The sequence below is a fragment of the Maniola hyperantus genome, chromosome 18 (genome assembly GCF_902806685.2).
Source record: "Maniola hyperantus chromosome 18, iAphHyp1.2, whole genome shotgun sequence".
Classification (NCBI taxonomy): Eukaryota; Metazoa; Arthropoda; class Insecta; order Lepidoptera; family Nymphalidae; genus Maniola; species Maniola hyperantus.
Genome location: NC_048553.1, coordinates 6147969 through 6173085, shown reverse-complemented (window position 1 = coordinate 6173085; position 25117 = coordinate 6147969). Strand labels below are relative to the sequence as shown.

Genomic DNA, 25117 nt, shown 5'->3' with positions numbered 1-25117 from the left:
ATCATCTTAATCATCATCTTAATTAACTATATCATTTACGCCATGGTGGCCCGCTCACCATCCTGATGGCCGCAAACTAATAGTCTCATTCTCTTATGGTGATCGTCATCATATCCACAACGTCATGACATCAGTAAAATATCCACGATCGTTACGTCAATGATGCCTGAAAGGAACAAAATAAAAACAATTAAGCAGTATCTGAGTTCTTTAAATGTGTAAATGCAGTGTAACTTAAGAGATATACTCACTTATTATTAATTGTCATCTTTAACTAACTATATCATTTACGCCATGGCAGCCCGCTCACTAGCCTATGGTCGCAAACTTAATAGTCTCATTCTCTTATCATCTTAATCATCATTTTAATCATTATTTTAATCATCATCTTAATTAACTATATCATTTACGCCATGGTGGCCCGCTCACCATCCTGATGGCCGCAAACTAATAGTCTCATTCTCTTATGGTGATCGTCATCATATCCACAACGTCATGACATCAGTAAAATATCCACGATCGTTACGTCAATGATGCCTGAAAGGAACAAAATAAAAACAATTAAGCAGTATCTGAGTTCTTTAAATGTGTAAAATATGCAGTGTAACTTAAGAGATATACTCACTTATTATTACTTGTCATCTTTAACTAACTATATCATTTACGCCATGGCAGCCCGCTCACTAGCCTATGGTCGCAAACTTAATAGTCTCTTTCTCTTATCATCTTAATCATCATTTTAATCATCATTTTAATCATCATCTTAATCATCATCTTAATTAATTATATCATTTACGCCATGGTGGCCCGCTCACCAACCTGATGGCCGCAAACTAATAGTCTCATTGTCTTATCGTGATCGTCATCATATTATCCACAACGTCCTGGCAATAACATGGCACATTTTGCTATAAGTAATATCTTCTGCATATTTCAATAGCTTATAAATTTTGTTTCTTGTATGACATCAATCTCTTTATCAAACTATGATCTTTAAATTGTACCGCATTTACATCTTGATCATCATTACAGATTCTTGCTGAAACAGAAATAAAAACAAAGCAGCAACAAAATCACCATTAAAAGGTGGTACATAATTTATTATTGTTAATTGTCGTGTTTTAAAAACGTTTAACTTTCAAGAGTAAAAGATTAATTTTTTTATTACGATTCCCGCGCATAATTTTTGCGCAAATATATATTTTTTCAGATTTTTTTTTAATGTGCTGTTTAGTAATTTTTTTTTAATTTTACAAAAAATTATATCACAATTAAAATATTTTAAGTCATCTACGATTCACCAGGCTGCATGATCTACGACCTTTGCCTTTTCGAGGAACGAATCGAAATATGCATACTACACCTATACAGCTGCATTCCAATTTATGATTGATCCAAAAAGATAACAAATATGGCGATACTGATCACGTGACTTTATTTTGACTTGACCTCTAGTGATGCGCTATTGCTGAACTAACTATATTGGGAATGTGGAAGTTTGAATGAATTAACTCTGATGTAAAGAATTATATTTTCATTTTATGTACTTGCAAAACTTATAAGTCCGTAAACATTATTACGAGAACGCAATATAAAATAACTTTATATATCTATTGATGGTTCGTAAACAATGGGGCCGATTCTGTTGTACACAATGCTATATTAAAATAACAAATTATTTTAATATAGCATTTAAATAACTCGATCAATTTCCGATTCTGAACGAATTATCGATGTGTACGGTCCCTAACATTCATACATTTTCGTCTGTGGTTGCAATGTCTAAAGAAATTAAAGAATGCGAAACGTCAAACTAGCATTTTAGTTTACTCTGAGGATCTTAATTTTGTTTTCATTTCATTTTTAATAAAAAATTTGCTTAAATCATGGATAAAAAGAATGAATTTTACGTGTAGGTATATTTGATATGTTGTTCGTGGACCACAAGGCGTTAGTGAGTGTTTTAAACTGTTTTATCATCGGGAAAAGTGTTAACGACGTTTATGTCACGGTGCTTTTTACTTCGAACAAAACTATGGAAATATGAACTGATATAGGTAGTTTGTACATCAACAGCTAATAATATTTGTAGTAGCAATACCAAAGATTATTTTTAATGCCGGCATACTTTTTCTCTAGAATCGTTACACGTTTCGTTATACGCATATATTTTTTTTTTTTGTTAAAATAATCAAAATATACCTAGTGTATTATTTTAATAATTTCGACTGTAATATAAATTCTTATAAACATTTTATAAATCAATAAACTGATTGATTGCCTCCTAATGCCCTTTTCATTTTAAAATTATTAAATTTCTACATTTTGATGAAATAATAAATCGACATTAATTAGTTTGACATCATACAACTTTTCTCACTTCCCGATTCTCCCGGGTTAGGTTATCCCATAGATTATCTACTAAGTATATTGTTATCCTAGAAGTTATTGGTAGGCTCAAAAGAGCTAGAACCCAGAGCCGTAAAACCAGTAAAAAAAAGTTATCGATCTGTGGTCAATGAAGTGTAGTTAATAAATAAAGGCCTTAAAGGACTGTTATCCAGGGCCGTAAACTAAAAAAAGTAAATAAATAAACCTTTATTTTATGTTTCACCCAGTTTTTTTTTTTTTACCCTTTTTTTTTGGTCGGTGTGTTTTACTACATTTTTCATTCGGATTCGTCCAGAATTTGGACAGTAAACACTAGACACGACGTTACTGGTTTTTTTTTTTTAATTTAAAATGCTATGTTATACTTTATTAAGTTTAATAAAACAAAGATATTGTGATGATATTACTTTTGTTTTAAATAGTTCACACTCAACTTAGACACAAGTTTTACCTCTTTCATTGTTACTATGTTAAATATTAAGCAACAACAATGAAAGAGATAAACTTGTATCAAAATAACCTCGAAAAATTATAACAACAATAGGTGTAGGATAAGGGCTATATATAGCAGAACAACAGAACCATAGTTATGGGTATATCTAAGAAAATTAGTTCGTACACCAACTACTAGGAGCGCTGATTTCCTTGATGGTTTTGTATAATATTTTCCGCGAGTGATAACTCTATACCCTAATATAATACTACTCTATTGTTTATGATTCCGGACTTTTCCTAAAGTCCATTTGAATATTTTAAAATATAAATTATTATAATATCTATGTTCTGCATTTTAGTCGAGACAAAATCAAAACTCAATTTAACACTCAAAGTACATAGGTACTTTAATAAACGAATAAAAATAGGTACTCACAAAATTGTGGGCGATGAGTAATCTTCACTTCGGAACTAATAAAAATATCCTCAACTTATAGGAACTGACTTTATTCCATTTAGACAATACTTAATAAACTTCAATCTTAGTTAAACTAACTACTAACTATTAACTTCTTCAAGACATAATTATAAATTCTAATTTTCCCTGCTTCAAATCAATAGCTCCCGCTCTTATTGCCGCCATTTTTTACCTCTCCTCATAATTCTTTTTTTAAATTCAACTGTAGGCAAAGCAATGTCGCTAACAGTAGGTACCTACTTACTTATTATAGCAGGTTCGCGACAGGTCAACATGGCAATCGGGGTGAGGATGCCCCGCACACCCGTACAGCCCCCACCGGTGCGGGCGAGCTCTGGTGACGTCCGGGTGTGCGGGGCGTCTCCCCGCCTCATACCCCAATTGCCATCTGAACCTATCGCGGACAATATCTACTTTTATTTTCTAATCCGTGTAACCGCTTATAGGTGACAGAATAAAAAACAGATTTACGAACTTATCTTCAAAAAACTTTTCAAAAATTAAATAAGTAGGTAGGTAGGTATAGGTATAGTACGCGACAGTTTCCTACCGACCTACATTTTACCTACCAATATCGATTTCATCAGTTTTGATTTGTACTTAGTTATTATCCTCATCCTCCTTTATGTGAAAACCTCGATGGGAGCTTCGTATTCGTGCCTTTTGGTGTGGAGACCTTGGGGCCGTGGGGCCCGGGGGCTCGAGCTCTTTTTGAAGAAATTGCGAAAAGAGTTATCAAGTCAACCGGGGACCCGAAAGCTGGCAGCTACCTTGGTCAAAGAATTAGTTTGGCCGTCCAAAGGGGTAATGCTGCCAGCATCTTGGGTACAATGCCTCGCTGCGGTGGTCTCGACGAGGTTTTAGATTTAATTTAATTTATTTTAGTTTTAATTTAATGTTGTTTTTTTTTAGATTTAAGTTTATTAATAGTTTATTTGTTAACCATTGATTATAGTAAATTGTGTCAGGGTGATTTGTTAAATATCTAGTTTAGTTTAGTTTTATAAGAGGAATGCGCAACATCCATACAAACTCAACAGCGTTTTAAGATGTTAAGCGTAAAATTGTATAATTATTATTTGGCTGAATAAAGAATAAAAAATAAAAATAAAGTTTGAAATGGCAATTGGAGAGGTAACGCCACGCACACCTCAATCTCGATTGCTATCTCGACCTATCGCGGACTATACCTACTATGTCTCCAAACCGAGTGATACGATTTAAAGGAGTTTAACTAAACCATTGCCGAACCTGTAGATCGGTACTGCCTCACCCTTCCCTACTGTCAGTTTTACCACCAGGGTCACAGACGAGATTACGAGACAATAAAAACATTTTTTCTAAGAAAAATGCCTTGAGTGGATGGTCACCGAAATGACGACACGCTAAGTTAATCCCTCTACAAATGTTTGTGATTCTGTAAAAAGAAAATATGTACTTTTCTTACTCATTTATAAATCATTTTTTTCCAACGTTTCCGAGACGACCGCTATGGTAAATACTACCTTCCGGCGTTCGTGTTTCCTGCCACGTATTACTTGAGTACCTTCAAGGCATGCGCGTTCCGATCTGAACCTCATCTATATATAAGTATATAAAGGAAAAGCAGACTGACTGACTGACTGATCTATCAACAGCTTAAACCAATGGACGGATCGGGTTGAAAGGCATGCAGATCCTAGTTATTATGACGTAAAAGGATTTTATAAAATTCAACCCCTAAGAGGGTAAAATAGGGGAATGAAATCGGTGTAGTTGACGCGTATTAAGTCGCGGGCACGAACCAGTAAATTATAAATGTTTTTCATAGTTGCTGTCAAGCGCAAGCGTATCATTTAATAAAAACCGGCCAAGTGCGTGGCGGGCCACGAGGTCACAATCCTCGAAAAATAGACATAACTCCTGAACCTGTGAACCCTACTTAGCCATGATAGTTTTTCTATAAAATTGATTATATATACTGCTGCTGTGAATTGTTTCACGTTCCTATATACTACTATTTGGCTGATAGAGGGGGGGGGGGGGGGGGGGGAATGGAGAGATTAACCGAGGATGGACGGACAGACGGACGGACATGGCGAAACTATAAGGGTTCCTTGTTTACTACGGAACCCTAAAAAGAGTGCCGAAATTCGAAACAAGTAGTCGGCCAACGTGTTTTTTGCGGGTAACCAATGTGTTTTGTTTTTGCGAATTGCACATGATCGGTCCTTTGATGAATGTATAAAGACACACTGTTCGATAAGTCGGCCAACGTTGGACGCGCGGTTTACTCAAACGAGACAAGTACCTACCTAGACATAACCTTGATTGCTTGCAAGTATATATTTGCATATACTGTTGATAACGGCCCATATACAATTGTGTACCTAACATTCTATAATGTTTGTCGAGATATCCATAACAAGCAGATATTATTAATGGCCAACTTTATCACGTGTGGTACGAGTTAATGAGGTCTATTTACCCCATTATTATAAACTAGCTTATGCCCGCGACTTCCTCCGCGTGGAGTACACAAATTGTAAACACCTATTTTACACCCTTAGGTTTGATTTTTAACTATGAGATTTTAACATATAAAATATGTCATACTGCTAATTGCAAAAATATTAACTACAAAACTTCTTTATCGATACTTCAAAACTGACAGACTTTCATACGAACTTCAAACCTCTATTTTACCCCTTTAGGGGTTGCATTTTTAAGAATCCTTTCTTAGCGGACGCCTACGTTATAATACTATTTGCATGCCGAATTTCAGCGTGATCCGTCCAGTAGTTCGAGGTGTGCGTTGATAGATCAGTCAGTCAGGCAGTCACCTTTTCCTTTTATATATATAGATTACTAGCTGACCCGGCAAACTTCGTACCTAACAGTCGATTCTTTAATTTTTTTTAATACTTTAAGTTTTTCTCTCCCTAAGAATCCAACTCCTCGTACTTCAAGGAATATTATAAAAAAGAATTAGCGAAATCGGTTCAGCTATTCTTGAGATTTGCGATCAGCAACACATTCAGCGATTCATTTTTATATATAGAGATAATATAAAATATTTATATTATCTATTTTATAGATACTAAGAGATATATTAGATAGATACTAAGGTATCTATCTAAATATAAAATATCCTGTACTGCCCCACGTCGGGGCAAAGACCTTTTTTTCCGCCATTCTCTATTCTGTGCCTCATCAGACCACGTAACTGTAAATTTATTTAATTCATCACGCCATCGTCGCCTCGGTCTACCACGCTGGCGTTGATACAAGGCTTGACAGGCCGTTGTCCGGTAGTAGCAATAGGTTTATAGGTATTAATTATATCAGTTTGCTTGTATAAAGTGTCGGGGGTGGGCCACTACTAAAAATGGATTTTGAGAAATTCCATCCAAACAAAGCTAGGGTCAACTAGTGCATAGAACCTAATAGATTTTATCCATTGATTCCAGATGAAATCCGGCAAGATATTGAAGATGCAGTTTATCGTTTAGCGCCATGGTAATTGTTTTAATTAATAACAATTTATATTATGTATTATAATTATATTATGTACTAGATCATGTCCGCCCCTTCGTCCGATTTTGAATAAATTATTTATTTGAATTTTGACTTTTTGAATATAAATAATATAAAGAATTAAAGATTTCTTGTATCGTTTCTAATGCGAACCGCTAAGTTGGGGAACGTCCTTTCAGCCTCCGTGTTTTCTGTCACGTATCTCTTTAGTACTTTCAAATTAAGATTGAATATAGGTCAAGTGGCGACCACATGCGTCATCATTTCTTTCCATCTGGTATATGGTCTGGTAAAGCGTAAACCCATTTTGCATAAGAAATTGATGATTTTAATCTATCTATAATCTGCTGAAACAAGTAAGTTACCTAGCAACGTTATTCTTCTTCTTCTTCCTTACCTTATCCCACGCTATGTGGGGTCAGCACAACAATTTGTTTAAATTGTATGCATGGTGTATTTTGACAAATAACCACGTTGCTAAGTGACCTATCGTCAGATAGACGTCGTAGAGATAGATTGATAGACGTTGAAACTTGTATGTGACTCTCCTTCTCAACCGCGACGCGTTGCGAATTGATTCCCCATGACAAAGGACCCGGGATGGGTTCGAAACTAGTCGGGCGTACTTCGACTAACCACGTACAGCCGGCAGTATATAAGTACTTATATTTTTATAATTTGTTGGTACGCGCTTTTGAGGTAGATTTTCATGGGCATGTAATACAATGATAGCGTGTTGTATTGAAAAACTAATCAAATTGCAGGCGAGCAGAAGACAGCAGCGTATTCTTCGGAGGTTGGGCTCGAATGGCGCACCCGATCCAAAGTTTCGCAGTTGTCGAAGTGGCGAAGCCAAATATAGGAGAAAAGGCACCTTCGAGAGTACGGGCTGATGTTACAGTAACGCTCAGCGTTAGAAACGAAATCAAGCACGAGTGGGAGAGTTTGAGAAAACACGATGTTTGCTTTCTAATCACCGTCCGACCCACGCAAGGAATTGGTAAAAATGGCTTGATTCTTTAATTCGGCACATTAATTTATTTTGGCAACAGTCAGTTTTAGGATTAATATTATAGTCAGGGTTTAAGAAAGAGACTATTTTAAAACACAGAAAAACTGTAGCCTAATTTTGTAAATGATTGAATATCTTCTACACAACTTCGATTCATTATTTTTCTTTAGAAATGAATTTTATTGCAATAATTTGTTTGTAACAAAGAATATAAAGAAAGCGTCTTGTTTTCGTTTTTCACGAACAACGATCGTTTAATGATAGTTTTCTAATAGTAAAAACCTTTCGCCGCATAATACACTGTATACGTACTTTATGTCAAGAAATAGTAAATTTCATTCAGTATATTTATAGGAACAAAATATGACTACAAGAAGAGTATGGTGGAACAAGCTGGGATAGTTTACGTAAGGGGTTGCGAGGTCGAGGGTATGTTGGATGCATCCGGCAGGGTAATTGAAGAAGGTCCCGAGCCAAGACCTGAACTGGATGGTGACTCGAGGACTTTCAGACTACTTCTGGACCCCAACCAGTACCGGTTGGATTTGGACCAAGCAAGTAAAGGAAAAGAGGTAAGTCTATGTTTGTGTTTATTTTGCGCAATTTTTGTATAAGCCATCGCAGACTTGCAGAGTGGAGTTGCATCGAAACGCAGCGTCTTTGATAACAATTAAAACTCAGTTTTACTTTGGTATAGTGGCATTTCATTAAAAGTCTTACAAAGTTAAGTTCCACTCCTGTCTCATCTCCGCAGGGCATGGTTTGCGCCTTAAAGACGCAAAGAAAGTGTCGCGCAACAGCAACTTATCTACTGAAATTGAGTCCAAAGTTCGTGATTTCAATCAAAACGGTATAGTGAGGTACAGTAAAGTTAGCATCTTTCATTCAATTTGTCGCTTCTCCTGTAATAGTACATTACAGTGTGACCGAGTAATATTGGAAGGCCGAGGCGAAGCCCGCCAGCCGAGTACTTTTAAACTATTACTATATTTCGACCGAGACTTGTATACCCATTTGGGAGGAAACAATAAAAAAATAATTGAAGAAACAAAGTTTTAATTCTTATGAAAATGTATAATATTATATCTACTATTAAAAAAAATGAATGGTAAAAAAAATTTAAAAAATACAATATTTAAAAACCATTAATATTTATATAATTAAAAATTTATAAATTAATAATAAAAAATATGTAAAAAGATATACCTACTACCTGATAAAATAAATGAAAACTATTGAGACATAAAAATAAAAATGTATTATAAAAGATAAAAAAATAAAAATAAAACACACATTAAAAATAGTTATAAATCAGAATATTAATAAAATTGTGTACCTAAAAAAACTTAATTTATTTTAGTCTACAACATAAAGAACCTCGTCATCATTAGAAACTGTCCAGCAATTTCCATTACAGTTCTCTGGGAAATTGCTGGCGTGCGGCCAGTAAAGACCCGATAACAGTCCTCTGTAGTGAAATCCTTTCTTCAGTAAAGTAGCCGATTCCGAGCAAGTGGGAGAAAAATATTAGGTACTATGTGCAACGACACCGTTTTGTTCGCCAGCTCTTCAATTATTTTAGGAAACGCGTAGATCAAGGTTTTAGTCTTGCGTTTTGTTTGTACCTTAAACAAAAAGAAGAGGAAAATATCGAGGCGCCCAGAATTCAGGGCGCTCGCGGTACCTTAAAACATCCTTGCCAAAAACTTTCAAGGTCGCTGCTAACAAGATTGCTTCTAAGACTAAAATGCTGATCCGTTAATGTAAATGGGTAGGTATGTTAATTTGATTCTAAACTGTCTGTGCGAATTTATGTCTCGACTTTTGCTATGCCGTCATCAATATTATGAGTACTTATCTTAATTTATGTAAATGTCAGTGTCTTTGTTTATCTGTAGGTATACATATGAATATTTTTGCTATGTAAACATACTGCAAGAGCAAATTAAATGCAGTTTAGTAATGTGGATATAAAAAGAAGCAAATAACCATTGAATTATTATGTACTCAAATAACTTAGAATACGAAATTATTTGCAATATATATATATATATGCAGGTTTATAAATGTATACGCGCACATGATAGATAGACAATAATTACAAAAAAAAATGTTTTGGGGTTTATATCGATAATAATGTTTCCTGTAGGTATATTCAAAATTTACAAAATATATTTAATGTACAGAAATCGTCGTTACAGTTCTATTATAAGTATAGATGCCTAGATGGCATCATTATCACCTATGAATATTCATACATACACGAAAATGTGATAGCCAAACATGCAAATAACGCACATTTATCTACATCTGTACTTATAATAAATGAGTATTCTAAATCTGTTGTTAAGTCCATCCACCTATACAACTATATTTTTTGCCGAAAACCAAAACAAGCAAAGTCTATTGTACTCGTTTGTAGATTGCCATCAATCTTTGACTGTTTAGTTTGATAGCATCGTGGAATATTAATTTGATACCTGTACCTATTATTATTCATCAACATCGATTTGATAGGATTTATTTTGGGTCTGCTTAAACAGGCCACGCGACCTGTTTAAAGCGGTGATGAAAACCCTAGTCCAGAAACTCGCTTCTGGCTTCGCGCTTTACAAAAACAGTCTAGGGGTAGGAGTTAGGATAGACAAGACTGCGGATTCGGAGTGCTCAGATTTCAATCTGGGCCACATTCGACCTAGTGTTATGCATTATTTATGAACTTGATGATGATATACCTAAACTATCAGTCTTTTGCCATTTCACTACATTTGTTTAGTGAAAGGAGGTAATTAATTGGGATATTCGGCTTCGTTTGGGTCCGGCACGTAAAATGTCTCCTTCAGGTCACTATATCTACGTGTGGCCCGTTTCTGCAAGCCTAAATTCATGTAGGTATGTCGATTCATGCTTGCAGGCATGCAGATTTCAAATCAAATTGACGTTAGTACGAAAGGAAAAAAAAAACTGGACGAGTTAACTAGAGCCTTAGATTTTAAGATCATGCCTGAGGTTCACAATAAAAACACCCAATTTTTAGGCTTCCGTACCCAAAAGGTAATTTAACTCTCGTGACGCGAAATATTATGCTCGTGCAAAATCTCCATTAAAAAAAATACTTTCTCTCATGATTGTTTTTTAAACAGATTTTCCTTATAATCTGTTGTATGAGATATTACATCTATTTCGGATGATTCTATTTCGGATGCGAGCGTATAATTAAAATCGCAAAGTGTAAACATTTTTCCACGAGTTTTTTTGGCACAGATGCTATGCATGATTTTCCTGTTAGTGTTTTTGTTTTTTTGCTCTCTGTTCAATTACTGTCGAGTTTATTGAGCTCTCTTTAACGTTTCCGAAACTCACTATTTTTAACTCTTGATACAATAAATGTTCGCCACGATGTTTTCCTTCTTATGTAAAGGTGCGGTATTTGGTATCCAAAAACATTCTAAAGGCATTAGATAGGTAGGTACGCAGGGGAAAGTAGGGCAATTAGATACAAGGGGCACATTAATCATCATGATCAACCCACCGCCGGCTCACTACAGAGCACGGGTCTCCCCTCAGAGGGAGAAGGGTTTTGGCCATAGTCTACCACGCTGGCCATGTGCGGATTGGTAGATTTCACACACCTTTGAGAACATTATGGAGAACTCTCAGGCATGCAGGTTTCCTTACGATGTTTTCCTTCACCGTTAAAGCAAGTGATATTTAAATATTTAAAACGCACATAAATCCGAAAAGTTAGAGTTGCGTGCCCGAAATCGGACCCCCGACCTCCGATTAGAAGGCGGACGTCCTAACCACTAGGCTATTTAGGCACAGCTTATTAGGCACATTAATACACCAAAGATATTTCATTTTGGATATTAGTGGTATTTGAATCGTGACAATGCTAAAATATGTCTTTACATATTGTGTATGTGTAGTATGTAGGCGGATGCCCCGCACATCACCCGCGCTCACTCGCACTGGGTTAGCGCGGGGGGTGTGCAGGGCGTTTCCTCACCGATTGCCATCTCGACCTGTCGCGGACCATACATTAGTCTTCCGTGTTACTCAAGAGTATGAGTTCAAATCTCACTTCGTCCAAACATTATTAATTCTGTTCTCTCAGAAAAGCGTTTAAAATATCAAATCTTTCCTCATTTACAGAGTAACGAAAAAGATTTGATGTTTTCAGGAGGAAAAACCCCTTGTTAATTTTCTACCGGGAATTCCAGCCTGAAAAAATCCGACGCGTGTGCGCAACATTTGGCTTATCTGCTTATATAGCGGGAGTTTCAGGGAAGTGGGTGTGATTAAAATATGTAACGAGCAAACAGACCCCTACTATATTAAGTACTAGATAATGCCCGCGACTTCTTCCTCATGGATTGAGACTTTTAAAATCCCGTGGGAACTCTTTTATTTTCCGGGATAAACAGTAACCTTGTCTTTGTCCTTCCCCGGGATGCAAGCTATCTCTATACCAAATTTAATCAAAATCAGTAGAACGGATGAGCCATGAAAAGCTAGCAGACAGACAGACACACTTTCCTATTTATAATATTATTAGTATGGATAGTATAGAAGTATGGATTAACCATTAAAGTCATTTTCTAATTTGATTTTTTTTTTAAATCCAGGACGTTTACGAAACCTTCAACATTGTGATGCGCCGGAAACCCAAAGAGAACAATTTCAAGGCGGTGCTGGAAACGATACGCGAGCTTATGAACACTGAATGCGTGGTACCAGAGTGGCTGCACGACATTGTGCTGGGATATGGTGACCCTGGCCAAGCGCATTATACCAGGTATGAAAATTGAAAACACAGGCATTTCGCTCTTAAAGTATGATTCCGAACCACGCTGCACGTAGCAGCGCTGCCGCAACAGTGCTGTCACCAGCTGTCACAGTCCTGTCGTGGCACTACTGGTCCCCATACAATCTCTATAAGCTTATATGACATTACATTCCGAGCTAGGAGCTATGTCACGGCAGCAATGTAGCGGAACATTCACCTGTTTGATTTTCACTTAACATTGTATGAGAAAGGTGAGAGCCACGATGATTTTCACTGAAATCAAGCGCGCGAAAAGGGTTTAGGAAAAGTATTTTTGAGACAAAAATACCAAATGTATGTTTGTAAAGGAAAAATATTTCAACGAATAAATAAACAAACAACGAAAACTGTCTAAAGTTGAATTGTTTTAGAATTTTCACACTTCGTATTTTATTTATTCACGCCCAAAGTTGTCATAAATTAAGTGTTAAAATAGGAATATTTCGAGGCTCGTATCTTTTTAAATCGATATTTTTATCAATGTTTTATATATCAATGAACCTAGATGATGGCAAGACAAACTGATTTAATACTTAGTTTTGAGCGTACAAAATCAAATAATGTAGTAATCACCCTCCTACGTTTGTATGAAATAAGCACCGAACTGCGCCCTCTTAAGACCAAGAGTTGAGGCGGCGCGGACGATGACGAAGGCATTCAAGTAGAGCGCCTCTTCCGAAATCCAATGTAACTGTGGGCACTGCCAGGAGTCTCCATCGCCTTTTTCCTGCTTCATTATTCTACCACAGAACAGCGAGAAATCGTAAACGTTAGAATTCCTTATAATAATCGATATCCAATCTATACTCGCACGAAACGTTTTTATTTAACGTTTCTCATACTAACCGCTAAGGTGTGAAACCCTTCCGGCGTCCGTGTTATCTGCCACGTACCTTCAAAACAAGAGTGACTAGGCATCTACTGGAGAAGTGTGCAAAGATTTCAAAATCCTATAAAAATAGTCTGGTATCCTATTTATAAATATTCAAAAATCTCTAAAGATCCAATCTAAAAATAAGATAAAAATACTATGTGGTATTTTCACGTTCGATAATATTATTATCTAGCTAACTATCCACCCACTAGTTCTTTTAATGTCGGTAAAATTACAGTGTAAGAAAAAGTACAGTGACTCAACGCCAACGCTTTTAATATTTGCAAAAGAGCCGCGTCAATAAACACTAGGGATGGTCCATTTCACAGGTAGCATGTGAAAAAACACATAAAAGCAAAGCCTTGAATGACATATGAAAATATGTAACACGTGTACCTTACTTAAAGTAGCCCTATATTTAAATCCGCTTTAATGTTTCTATTTCCCGGGCGCATCGTTATAGACCTAATCCAAGACGCTAAAGAGCGAGAGATCACTCGCATTGAAAGTGTTCATTGAATGGGAGTTCGTATGGGAGCCCCCCTGAAATAAAGCTTTGTACATATATTTTTTTACAATATTCGGCTGAAGGCCATCATTTTACTATAATAAATTTTAGTAATTCAAAAATTATACGGCTTTGACAGACAAACAGACGGACAAGTGCAATTTCACTCAAGTAGACTCAGTGACCTTCGTTTCGCTCGGTCAATAAATAGATAAAATAAAAGTGGCGTATGAAGACACTTCTGTGTCTCGGTCCTCACATCCCGCACGATTGCTCTGTCTAGACGTCTCCGTTGGTCGACTGTATTTGTCCCTAGTTAGACTGTGGTATAACCTTGAATAGTTTTCGCATGAATTGCCACCAGTAAAACGTGGGAATGGAAAAAAAAATAAGTTCTATAGATAGTAAGGATTTATTACCTAAGTATTTCTATTTTTTTTATACTTTTCCTTAAATGAAAATATGTGTAATTCCTCTTTCCTCTTCAATCAGAATGCCCAACGAGATCCCGTCTCTGGACTTCAATGATACTTTCCTGGACATGGAGCACTTACGCAACAGCTTCCCAGGATACGAGATAAAAGTACAAACTGACGATCCGAGGAAACTAGTACGTCCATTCAAGTGAGTCCATAACATATTAGAAATTGAAACCAGCATACTTAAAGTCCGCGACAGGTCGAGATGACAAGCGGGAAAGGAGGCTGGGGACGGACATTTTGCGGCTTTGAACATGGCCGTTTGCGCAGGTCATAGACTAAGAATTGAATACACAAGCCCGACTGAGATCTGTTTTTATACAATGCGCCTCGTTTTCAGGACTTTGGAATTTTGAATTTGGAATTTGAACACTTCTTTTGCGCACACTGTTTTGACTGTACTGTGTATCTTTAGGTTGGAACTTGGTATAAGCATGTCACGTTTACGCGGGGGTCAGGGTTCATAACGTCGTGGTGCGTCTTCCAGTTTCTTATTGTTAGTTAGTTACCTATATCACGCATGTTTTCTTTACCTAATATTCATTGTTTTTTTTTATGGAACTTCTCAATCTGGAGGTGGGCGTTAACAACTGTAACACAGTTTCTAACTAATGCAGTTGTTACCGTTCCTTAGTTTTAAGGCAATGTAAAGAGATTTTTTTTTTAATTTTTTAACCAGACTAACATTTGAGAACGTGATGCGTAAACAAGAACTAGGCGAGAATGCAATGGACGAGGACGACGCTCGCAAGGTGATCGTAGTCGAACCGCACGTCCAGCCGAAGCGGGGACCCTATCTCTACAACGAGCCGAAGAAGTAAGTGGTAAAACTTATTACTTATAGAATACCTGAAGGTAGTATAGGGCTTAAACAATTTTTTAAATCCCAGGAATTGAGTCAAAAGCCTTAAATTTTTGTTTATTTTTAGTTTAGTTTTATTTAATTTTTGAACATTTGAAATGTTATTATTGAATTTAAATATGTTGTAATAGTATATGAACTCAAGTAAGTAGATATTTGCATGCCATTGCGTGGCAAATGTAGTGATACTATTCAAGTAAGTTGTAAAACATCTACATTTGAGCAAATAAAGATTGATTTGATTTGATTTGAATTTGAGATCATCCTACAAAATCAGGATGGTTTAAAATTCCTTTCTTTTTTAACATAGATACCTCCAAAAAGGAGGAAGTTCTCAAAGAGATGCTTTTTATTCTATGAATGTACACCGATTTCTCCGAGTTTGACCGATTCGCAATTTTTTTTTAAATCAATAGTGGTAGTTTGTGAAATGGTTCCATAATTTTTAGGGTTCCGTACCTCAAAAGGAAAAAACTGAACCCTTATAGGATATATATTACCCTCACTTTGTTGTCTGTCTGTCTGTCTGTCGGTCTGTCAAGAAACCTACAGGGTACTTCCCGTTGACCTAGAATCATGAAATTTGGCAGGTATAGGAGGACGAAGTCGCGGGCATTATCTAGTAAATAAATATAGTATACAGTATACACTATACACTAATAAGAACTGCCATACCTGAAAAAGGTATGGCAGTATTTTAAGAACACCAGCATTGTACCGGAACAGTAATTCGCTCTGCAGTACTATTATTGAAACAATTTTAATTAATACGAGTTTCGCTTTTAGGAACAACATCTTATTCACTCCTACCCAAGTGGAAGCAATTCGGTCGGGGATGCAGCCTGGACTCACCCTAGTGGTTGGACCACCCGGAACTGGTACGTACTTTTTTTTTACTATTTTAATTCTGTTGTTCAATTAAATCTAAATATATAAAAGGAAAAGGTGACTGACTGACTGATCTATCAACGCACAGCTCAAACTGCTGGACGGACCGGGCTGAAATTTGGCATGCTGATAGCTATTATGATGTAGGCATCCGCTAAGAAAGGATTTTTGAAAATTCAAAACCCTTAAGGGGGTTAAATAGGGATTCCAAATTTGTGTAGTCCACGCGGACGAAGTCGCGGGCATAAGCTAGTTGAAACAAAATTGTCAGGTCTCAAAGCGGTGCTATTCTCATCATCAAGTTCCAGCAAAAGAATAGCAATAGTAAATTCCTACCGAGGATAACCAGCAAGAAACTCTGCGGTTGCTCTTTTCAAACATTCTATTTACAATAATACTATACTATATATAAAAACTAGCTTATGCTCGCGACTTAGTACGCGTGGACTACACAAATTTCAGACCCCCCAGAAAGGATTTTTGAAAATTCTTTCTAGCCGATGCCTACGTCATAATAGCTCATGCCAAATTTCAGCCCGATCCGTCCAGTAGTTTAAGCTGTGCGTTGATAGATCAGTCAGTCACCTTTTCCTTTTATATATTTAGATAATTGCAATCCAGCGCATTGCTGAAACGAGCTGCGAGTCAAATCCTCGCTCTTTGCATATCCTTGAATTGCCAATTAAGTTTAGAGCCGAAACTCAAAACTGCGGGTGTGACATCGCGTCGCGTTGCATCATCAAAAAGTGCAAGCTCGCTTGACGCTTTGTAAAAACTTTATACGATTTGACACCTACGCATCGCGTATGTTACGATGTTTCATGGATGAACGGTTACGCAGATTGAGACTATATGACGCCCGCGACATTGTTCGCTCGGATTTAGTTTATTTAAATCCCGTGAAAACTCGTTGATTTTCCGGTATATAAAGTAGAAGTACAGAGTTAGCTTACATCCCGATGTAAGCCAACTCTGTACCAAATTTCGTCGAAATGGGTAAAAATAATAGACCGTGAAAACGTAGCAGACGGACTGACACACAGGCACACTTTCGTATTTATAATATTACTTAGTATGGAAGTATAGATTAGAAAAGATTACCTTGCTAAACATCTGCAAATTGATAGAAATAGTACACAATATGCCTGTGTTTTTCACAGAACCGTGGTATATATAAACATTTCAATTACTTTCAATGAAGCGCTAAGTACTTACGCCAAAGTACCGAATCATGGTTCCTGTTACAATAATAAATTGCCCACTTGAGTTTCGGTGTAACAAGTGTTGTTCAAATTATCACCTACTGAAATTTACTGTTGAGTAATTCTGAAAACTATTAAGACGAAATAGCTCTAAAATAGGTATTTTCTATATCAGCACACTATAATATAAAATTAATTCAATAATCCATACTAATACTACATGATCCCTAAAATTCCTAAAAGGCCGGCAACGCATCGGCGGTTCCTCTGGTGCTGCAAATGTTCATGGGCGGCGGTAATCACTTAACATCAGATGACCCGCCTGCTCGTTTGCTCGCTATCTCTATTAAAAAAAATGATGCTGGTTCGTTCGCGTAAGTTTCGGTTTTTTAAATTCCTGTGAGAACTCATTGATTTTACAATAAAAAAGTAGCCTCTATCTCTGTACCGAATAGATGATGCCCGCGATTCGTCGGCGTAGATCTAGGTTTTTTTAAGAATCTCGTGGGAATACTTTGATTTTCCAGTACCTACACAAAGCCTATGTTTTCTTCGGGATGCATATTATTTCTGTACCACAATTCGTCAAAGTTGGTTAAACGAATGCGCCGGGAAAAGCTAGCGGCCAGACAGACACACCATTTATCGAAATCAAAGAGCTCCCAAGTCCCACGGAATTAAAAAAAACCTAAATCTACGCACATAAAACCGCGGGCATCAAGTATAGTTACCTAATAGTTGATTATTGCGTCAAAATTGCGTAAGTAACTGATTTATTAACATTACCTATTGTATTATAGACAAAACAGGACGTAGCCTTACAGATGATCTTGAAACTGTATGGACCACAGCTCGCGGCAGCGAAGGCTCAAACTCTAAGCATTAATCAAAATGGGTTCCATTGTAAACTTTTTGATTGTCAACTGTTGAATTTGTAAGATGATTATGTAATGGTGATAATTGACGTTAACCTACGAGGATTCCAAACTCGCCCGTGTGCTCATCTATACAGTAAAATTGAGCCCTCAATCAGTTGTTTGAGAAAGTATCATTATTTACATTATCCTTCTTTATTACAGGAAAAACGGACGTAGCAGTACAGATAATCTCCAATCTGTACCACAACTTCCCCTGGCAGAGAACATTGGTGGTCACCCACAGTAACCAGGCCCTCAACCAGTTGTTCGAGAAGGTGGCCGAGCTCGACGTGGATGAGAGACATCTGCTGCGTCTGGGGCACGGTGAAGAGGCGCTACAAACAGATAAAGATTTTTCGAGGTTTGTTTATAAATAATTCATCATCAACATACGCCTTTCTCAAAAACTATGTATACTGGGTTCTTTGCCTTTAATAAAAAACTTTATTATTATTATTATTAAAAAGCGTCACCACATCCAGTCCTATGCCTTCTTCATACAACAACTTCCCACCATCCTCTTTAAATCATCGGTCGATCATTTTCATTTAATCATGCTATGAGGGCGCTCCACACTACACTTACCTGGTCTCTACTCTAACACTGGAAGTCATAGTCAAGATAGGGGCTTTTTAGGCGAACATTCAGACGACATGTGTCATATTCAACCTCAATGCAATATATTAAGGTTGAACATTACATATTTCATCTAAATGGTCCCCTAAAGAAGCCCCTATCTTGACTATGAATTCCAGTGTAAAAATTTCCGGCTTCAGCCGCCATCGCTTTTACAATAAGCATGGCAGTGGGCACTTTCCACTGCAACGATGGTTTGGGCTAAGTCAGCGAACTTGGTTCTCGGTTATCCTGCAGCTAAAAAATTATTATTAGGTATCGTTTGACAAAATGTAATGTGTGAAAACGACACAAATCTTTCCAGTAACTATTTATGGAGGAGGAGTAATTGAAACTAAGGCATTACTGAAACAAGATAGGTACATGAATTATTTTATATTACTCACTGATTCCTAAGATTCGGAGTCAGAGCTATTAATATAACTAAGAGTGAAATCGAATGAGTTGAACAAAATTGTTTCATTTATTTATTACTTAAAGATGCAATGCATCTTGTAAATCATAGACTCGCACTGTTGATTGAAATTAATTGTCTACATTGTTCGAACAATTCATTCATTCATCATCATACAATTCATTCTTCGAATTTTAAACGAATCAATTAAAAATCCATAATTCACGAATAGCAATTTATCAGTTGCTCACAATTTGGATTGAAGATTTTTTCTAGTTTCAATTTTCTAGCCATTCTTAAACTTCACAAGATATTACGTTGAAGTCATAATATTTTTATTTTCTAATAGATTCCTTGTCACCAAACTTTTTACAAAATTCAACCCATGGCATATGTGGCTATAGTTTCTACCCCGAAACAATACTTAAGTAGATATCCCCTGTAGTATGGGAAGCCATATTTCGGTAGTATTTGACTTTGTGAGAATATAATAATAAAACAATTAAGATTACTTACCTACACAAGATCGCTTTAATCCGTTAATCCCTATAAATCTTTATTGCAATGTTTCGCACGCCATCCCGTTACAACACAAGCAGGAAAAGCTATTTTAAACGAGAGGGTGCGTTGCGTATAGCGCATGTTGCACTTTGCACCGTACAGATTTAACTGGTTTTTACGCGCTATAGCACGTCATGTTACTATATTCACAAAGATTTTTTTTACTTTATGCGATATTTTTGTCTCATAGATACGGTCGTGTGAACTACGTGTTAGCGAAACGCCTGGAGTTGTTGGAGCAAGTGTCGAGGCTGCAGAGCACACTGGGCGCGGGCGGCGACGCGGGCGCCACGTGCGAGTTGGCGCACCACTTCCACGTGTACCTCGTGCGCCCGCGCTGGCAGACCTTCCTGCACACGTGCAGCAAGGATCAGGTAGCTCTAGCCTATATACTTCCCACGTAGACCATCGAACAAAAAATCCGGTCAAGTGTGTGTCGGATACGCACATGAAGAACCCTTCATGTACTTACCATCGTATAAGATAAAATAACACTTTTATGTGTAACACTGCAAGTTAAATACGGACAGCGCCATCTATGATGTGATTTTGAATTGCTAACTAGGCCAATTATTAATTATTATCTTATATATATATATATATAAGGAAAAGCTGACTGACTGACCGACTGATCTATCAACGCACAGCTCAAACCACTGGACGAATGCGCTGTACTTTTACATGTAGGTAGCTATTATGACGTAGGCATCTGCTAAGAAAGGGTTAAAATAAGGGATTGAAATTTGTGTAGTCCACGTGGACGAAGTCGCGGCAATAAGCTAGTAACTTACAAAACTAATTTTATTTGTTTAGACAAAATCGATAGAGACGATCAGCAAAGAGTTTCCATTCCACGAGTTCTTCGACGATGCTCCCAAACCACTTTTCCCCGGGAAATCCTACCAGCAAGACATGGATATTGCTGAGAGCTGTTACCGGTATTTATTTGACTTTGTACTAGCTTTCGTGATAGCCTAGTAGACGGGTTACTTAATTTGCTGAAAAAAATAATCGCCTAACCTAGGAGTCGATAATTCCAATAAAAGTTCTGTGAACGCTTTTTTAGCTTTACTAGGTGTCTGTATCCTAGAAAAAAAGTCAACCGGAATGTTGGTGTGACGAGGCCATCTTAAAAATAAGTGGTCCACTTTTGGTATTATGCGTACAAAATGACTTTAAACGCGCCATTTTAACTTGATGTGTCAATTGTCATGTAAAAATGTCGATTTTAGCTCTTATTTTAAAGGTGAACCGTACTTTTAATATGACAGCTGACCCATAGAGTTAAAATGGCGCGTGAGAAGTCATTTTGTTGCATTCATTGCATAGGCGCCTATCTTATTTACTCACTCCAAAACTTGTTTTATATCTTGCACTTAAAATGACACGTTTTGATTTGCTGCATTACATCATCACCTGATTTGCTGTATCAATAGATTTAAGATTCGCCATGCTCGGCAATCTACAACCGTCATCGTGACATTAACATATATTTTCAATGCCAGTGATCTAACGTTATTTTATTACACTCGTTCTATGGTGATTCAGTGGCACACCAATTAGTACTTACCGTTTATTAATCCTGGAATGTTTCATGTTTTCATGATAGGTACATCATATAAAATGAAAATTCGTTTTTCATTTTCGTGTATGACTGGAATGCATATATTGCAATAAAAATGTTGCCTTTTTGTCCAAATCGGATTTTAAAAGTGTTTTTACAGTAGTACCTATGGTTTTCCATAAATATTAACTTCTTCATCTCGATAAAAAAGTTCATCATCATTATTATGATCAACCCATCGCCGACTCACTACAGAGCACGGGTCGCCTCTCAGAGTGATAGTCTACCACCCTGGCCAAATGCGGATTAAAAAAAAGTTTGATTTCAAAAACTGGAATTATTAGTTTTTGTATAAATTAATAATTCACTCTTCAGTTAATATCGATATGCGTAACTAATAGGTATAGAAATCTAGCAATGGTTGCGTACGAGTTGGTAAAGCTAAGTTTGAGAACGACTAAACAAATACGTGCTTACAGTATCCGGCAGGGGAAATATTGATCGACCTTTAGAAAGAGAGCGAGCGTCGTCGTTAACACCGAAAAAACGTCACATAGGGAGAGACAATATAACTCTCTACGAAGCCGAAATCTCTTTCTAAAGGTCGATGTACTATATTATTTTCTGCCAGCTACTGTACACTCGTAGCCTCTTCCGCACCCGCCACCACGCCTAAAGTAATAAACGTATATACCGTATCGTTTTAGTTTAGTCGATAATTCAAAAAAACTAACAGAAGATTTTACGTATTTTGAAAGACCCGGTAGGTATTTAATAATCACGAAGATTTTTTTTGGCATATCCAAAATCCCTATTGGGGCGGTTCCTTCCGCGTCTTACCCGTCAAATGCGCACGGTTGTTCAAAAGTCTCTGTTGGGCCACTGTATTGGTTCCTTTAGACTGTGGTAATAGTTCGTAACTTTGTTTACAGATACATAGACCACATATTCGAGGAGTTGGAAGAGTTCCGCGCGTTCGAGCTGCTGAGGTCAGGCCTGGACCGCTCCAAGTACCTGCTGGTTAAGGAGGCCAAGATTATTGCTATGACTTGCACACATGCCGCCTTGAAACGTTCAGAACTAGTTCAGATGGGTATGTTTATACCTATTTTTGTTGTTGTTTGGAAATGGCGTTTTGAAAAACTCAGTTTTTTCCTCGAGACTATTCAAACTTTGAGTTCAAGTCAAAAGTAAAGTGAAGAATAGGTATCTTCTAGGCAAGCGCGCTCCATCCTTAGGCTGCATCATCACTTGCCACCATGTCTGATTGCAGCCAAGCGCTAGTCTATAAATTTAAAAAATAAAAAAGATTTCGTTGAACCGAGCCTGAGCAGTCAGAACTTTGAATTTCATATAGTATACAGATTTGATTTCACTGCAATTTTACCAATAAGTATACATTTTTATATTCATTTGATTTTCATCAGGTTTCAAATACGACAACATATTGATGGAAGAGTCGGCGCAAATCCTAGAAATTGAAACCTTCATTCCGCTTCTCCTACAAAATCCCCAAGACGGCCGCTCGCGTCTCAAACGCTGGATCATGATCGGCGACCATCACCAGCTGCCGCCGGTGGTCAAGAACATGGCCTTCCAGAAGTATTGCAACATGGAGCAGAGCTTGTTCACTCGAATGGTCAGACTTGGAGTACCCTATGTAGAATTGGATGCGCAAGGAAGAGCACGATCAAGGTTAGTTCTTAATCAGTTTTATTTTTACTTCTAAACCGACTTCAAAAAAGGAGGAGGTTCTCAATTTGTCGGAATTTTTGTTTTATTTTATTTTATTTATGTTCCCCGATTACTCGAAGACACTTGAAAAATTCTTTTTTGTTAGAAAGGGTATACTTCCCAGGTAGTCCCATATAAATTTGATGAAGATCTGATGAACATCTTTGAAGATAGATAATGGAACTCCTCAACGGATAAGAGTAAATCGCTCGTGATCAATGTAATAGCTTAGTAAACAGTAGGTTTTTAACCAGACAGCATATTTTAATACCCATGGGGCCACTAAAATTTGTGAAGTATATTTTACAAAAAAATAAAAACCAACTTCAATATCTTACAATGAACACTAAAAATTAAAAAATAATTTAATTTATTACCGAACTAGCTGATGCCTGCGACTTCGTCCGCGTGGATGTAGGTTTTCAAAAGCCCATGGGAACTTTATTTTCCGGGATAAAAGAAGGCAGGTCATGCCTGTCGTAGAGGTGATGGCCGTTGGAGCCGGAAAGTCCTTGAGAGGAGACCGCGTAGGTAGGCAAGCATAGTGTGGGACGCCCTCCAGCACGATGGACCGACGATATAAAGAGGCTGGCGGGAAGTGGCTGGATGAGGAAGGCTGAAGACCGGGTGTGGTGGCGCTCTTTAGGGAAGGCCTATGTCCAACAGTGGACGTCCGCAGGCTGATGATGATTGAAGAGTTGAGACTTGGAATTCAATAAAATAGTCTATGCTTGGCATTTACAATATTATTTCACCATGAACAGTTCCTGAATCTCTGTGGTTTAGGAGTGCTGTACCCTGCATCATCAGGTTAGAGTATTTCGGACTGGGAGTGTCATCGTGAAGCCGTTGCTTGATACCTAAAATATCAATTCACTATCAGAAATTCTAAAATCCCCACGATTTAGGACTTTAGTACTTTGCAGCATCAGGATTGAGGAGTTAGGATCCGAAGTTCAATGATGTAGCCTATGCTTGGTACCTAAAATAATTTTGCATCATCCGCAGTTCCTGAAACATTATAGTTTAGGAGTGCTGTACCCTACATCATCAGGGTTGAGGAGTTGAATCCAGAATTTTTATGTGACCGACACGAAAACTTTTTTTGTTGATTTAAAAAAGAAAATTGCAAATCGGTCCAGAAACCTCGAAAAATCGATGTAGAAAAAAGAACCACCTACTTTTTGACAGTCGGTTAAAAACCGATGACCTTGAAATATTTACGGAACAATCTTTAAAATATTTCCTTTCTAACAAAAAAAGAATAAATGAAATCGGACTGCTGACGGGAACCATGCTGAATTTCGGGATAAAAAGTATCCTATATTCTTCCTCATAGTATGACCTCAAATCGTACCAAGTTTCATTGGAATCCATTCAGTAGTTTCAGCGTGATGCGCGGCCGTGATACAGACAGACAGACAGACAGACAGACAGATAGACAGACAGACAGACAAAAATGAAAAAAATTACAGTTTTGGGTTCAGTATCGATTATAGAGTGCCCTCGAAAAAAAAATTTCAAAACACCTTCAATGTACAGAATTTGACCTGTTACAGTTTTATTATAAGTATATATATATATATAATATATATATTATAAGTATATATTGATGATGATGTATTTCCACGTTGACCGTTGCCGATCTATTGTGATCGCCCCCATTTTACAGTTCCCGTCCAATACTAATTGCGGCCAGGAACAGCAGCAGATTCTTGGCTGAGATTTTTTCGCCTCTTCCGGGTGCAGTATGTGTTTCCCTAGGTAAAGAAACACCGGCGCTTATGTATTAGCGCCGGTGCCTCTATATGGAAGACACCTAGTATGCCCATCAGTGG

General features: G+C 37.2%; 1 protein-coding gene across 1 annotated transcript in view; it reads left to right on the top strand.

The window, feature by feature from the left end:
- LOC117990683 (RNA helicase aquarius) overlaps positions 1 to 25117 on the top strand; it is an 86439-nt gene that overhangs the window by 56181 nt on the left and 5141 nt on the right. The window contains exons 11-22 of the mRNA XM_034978153.2: positions 6754 to 6802; positions 7585 to 7820; positions 8187 to 8404; positions 12461 to 12630; positions 14535 to 14666; positions 15201 to 15338; positions 16170 to 16261; positions 18553 to 18751; positions 20172 to 20355; positions 20795 to 20919; positions 22478 to 22638; positions 22973 to 23240. Of these exons, the coding sequence (XP_034834044.1) occupies positions 6754 to 6802; positions 7585 to 7820; positions 8187 to 8404; positions 12461 to 12630; positions 14535 to 14666; positions 15201 to 15338; positions 16170 to 16261; positions 18553 to 18751; positions 20172 to 20355; positions 20795 to 20919; positions 22478 to 22638; positions 22973 to 23240 (1972 nt within the window). The remainder of the gene's footprint in view (positions 1 to 6753; positions 6803 to 7584; positions 7821 to 8186; positions 8405 to 12460; positions 12631 to 14534; positions 14667 to 15200; positions 15339 to 16169; positions 16262 to 18552; positions 18752 to 20171; positions 20356 to 20794; positions 20920 to 22477; positions 22639 to 22972; positions 23241 to 25117) is intronic.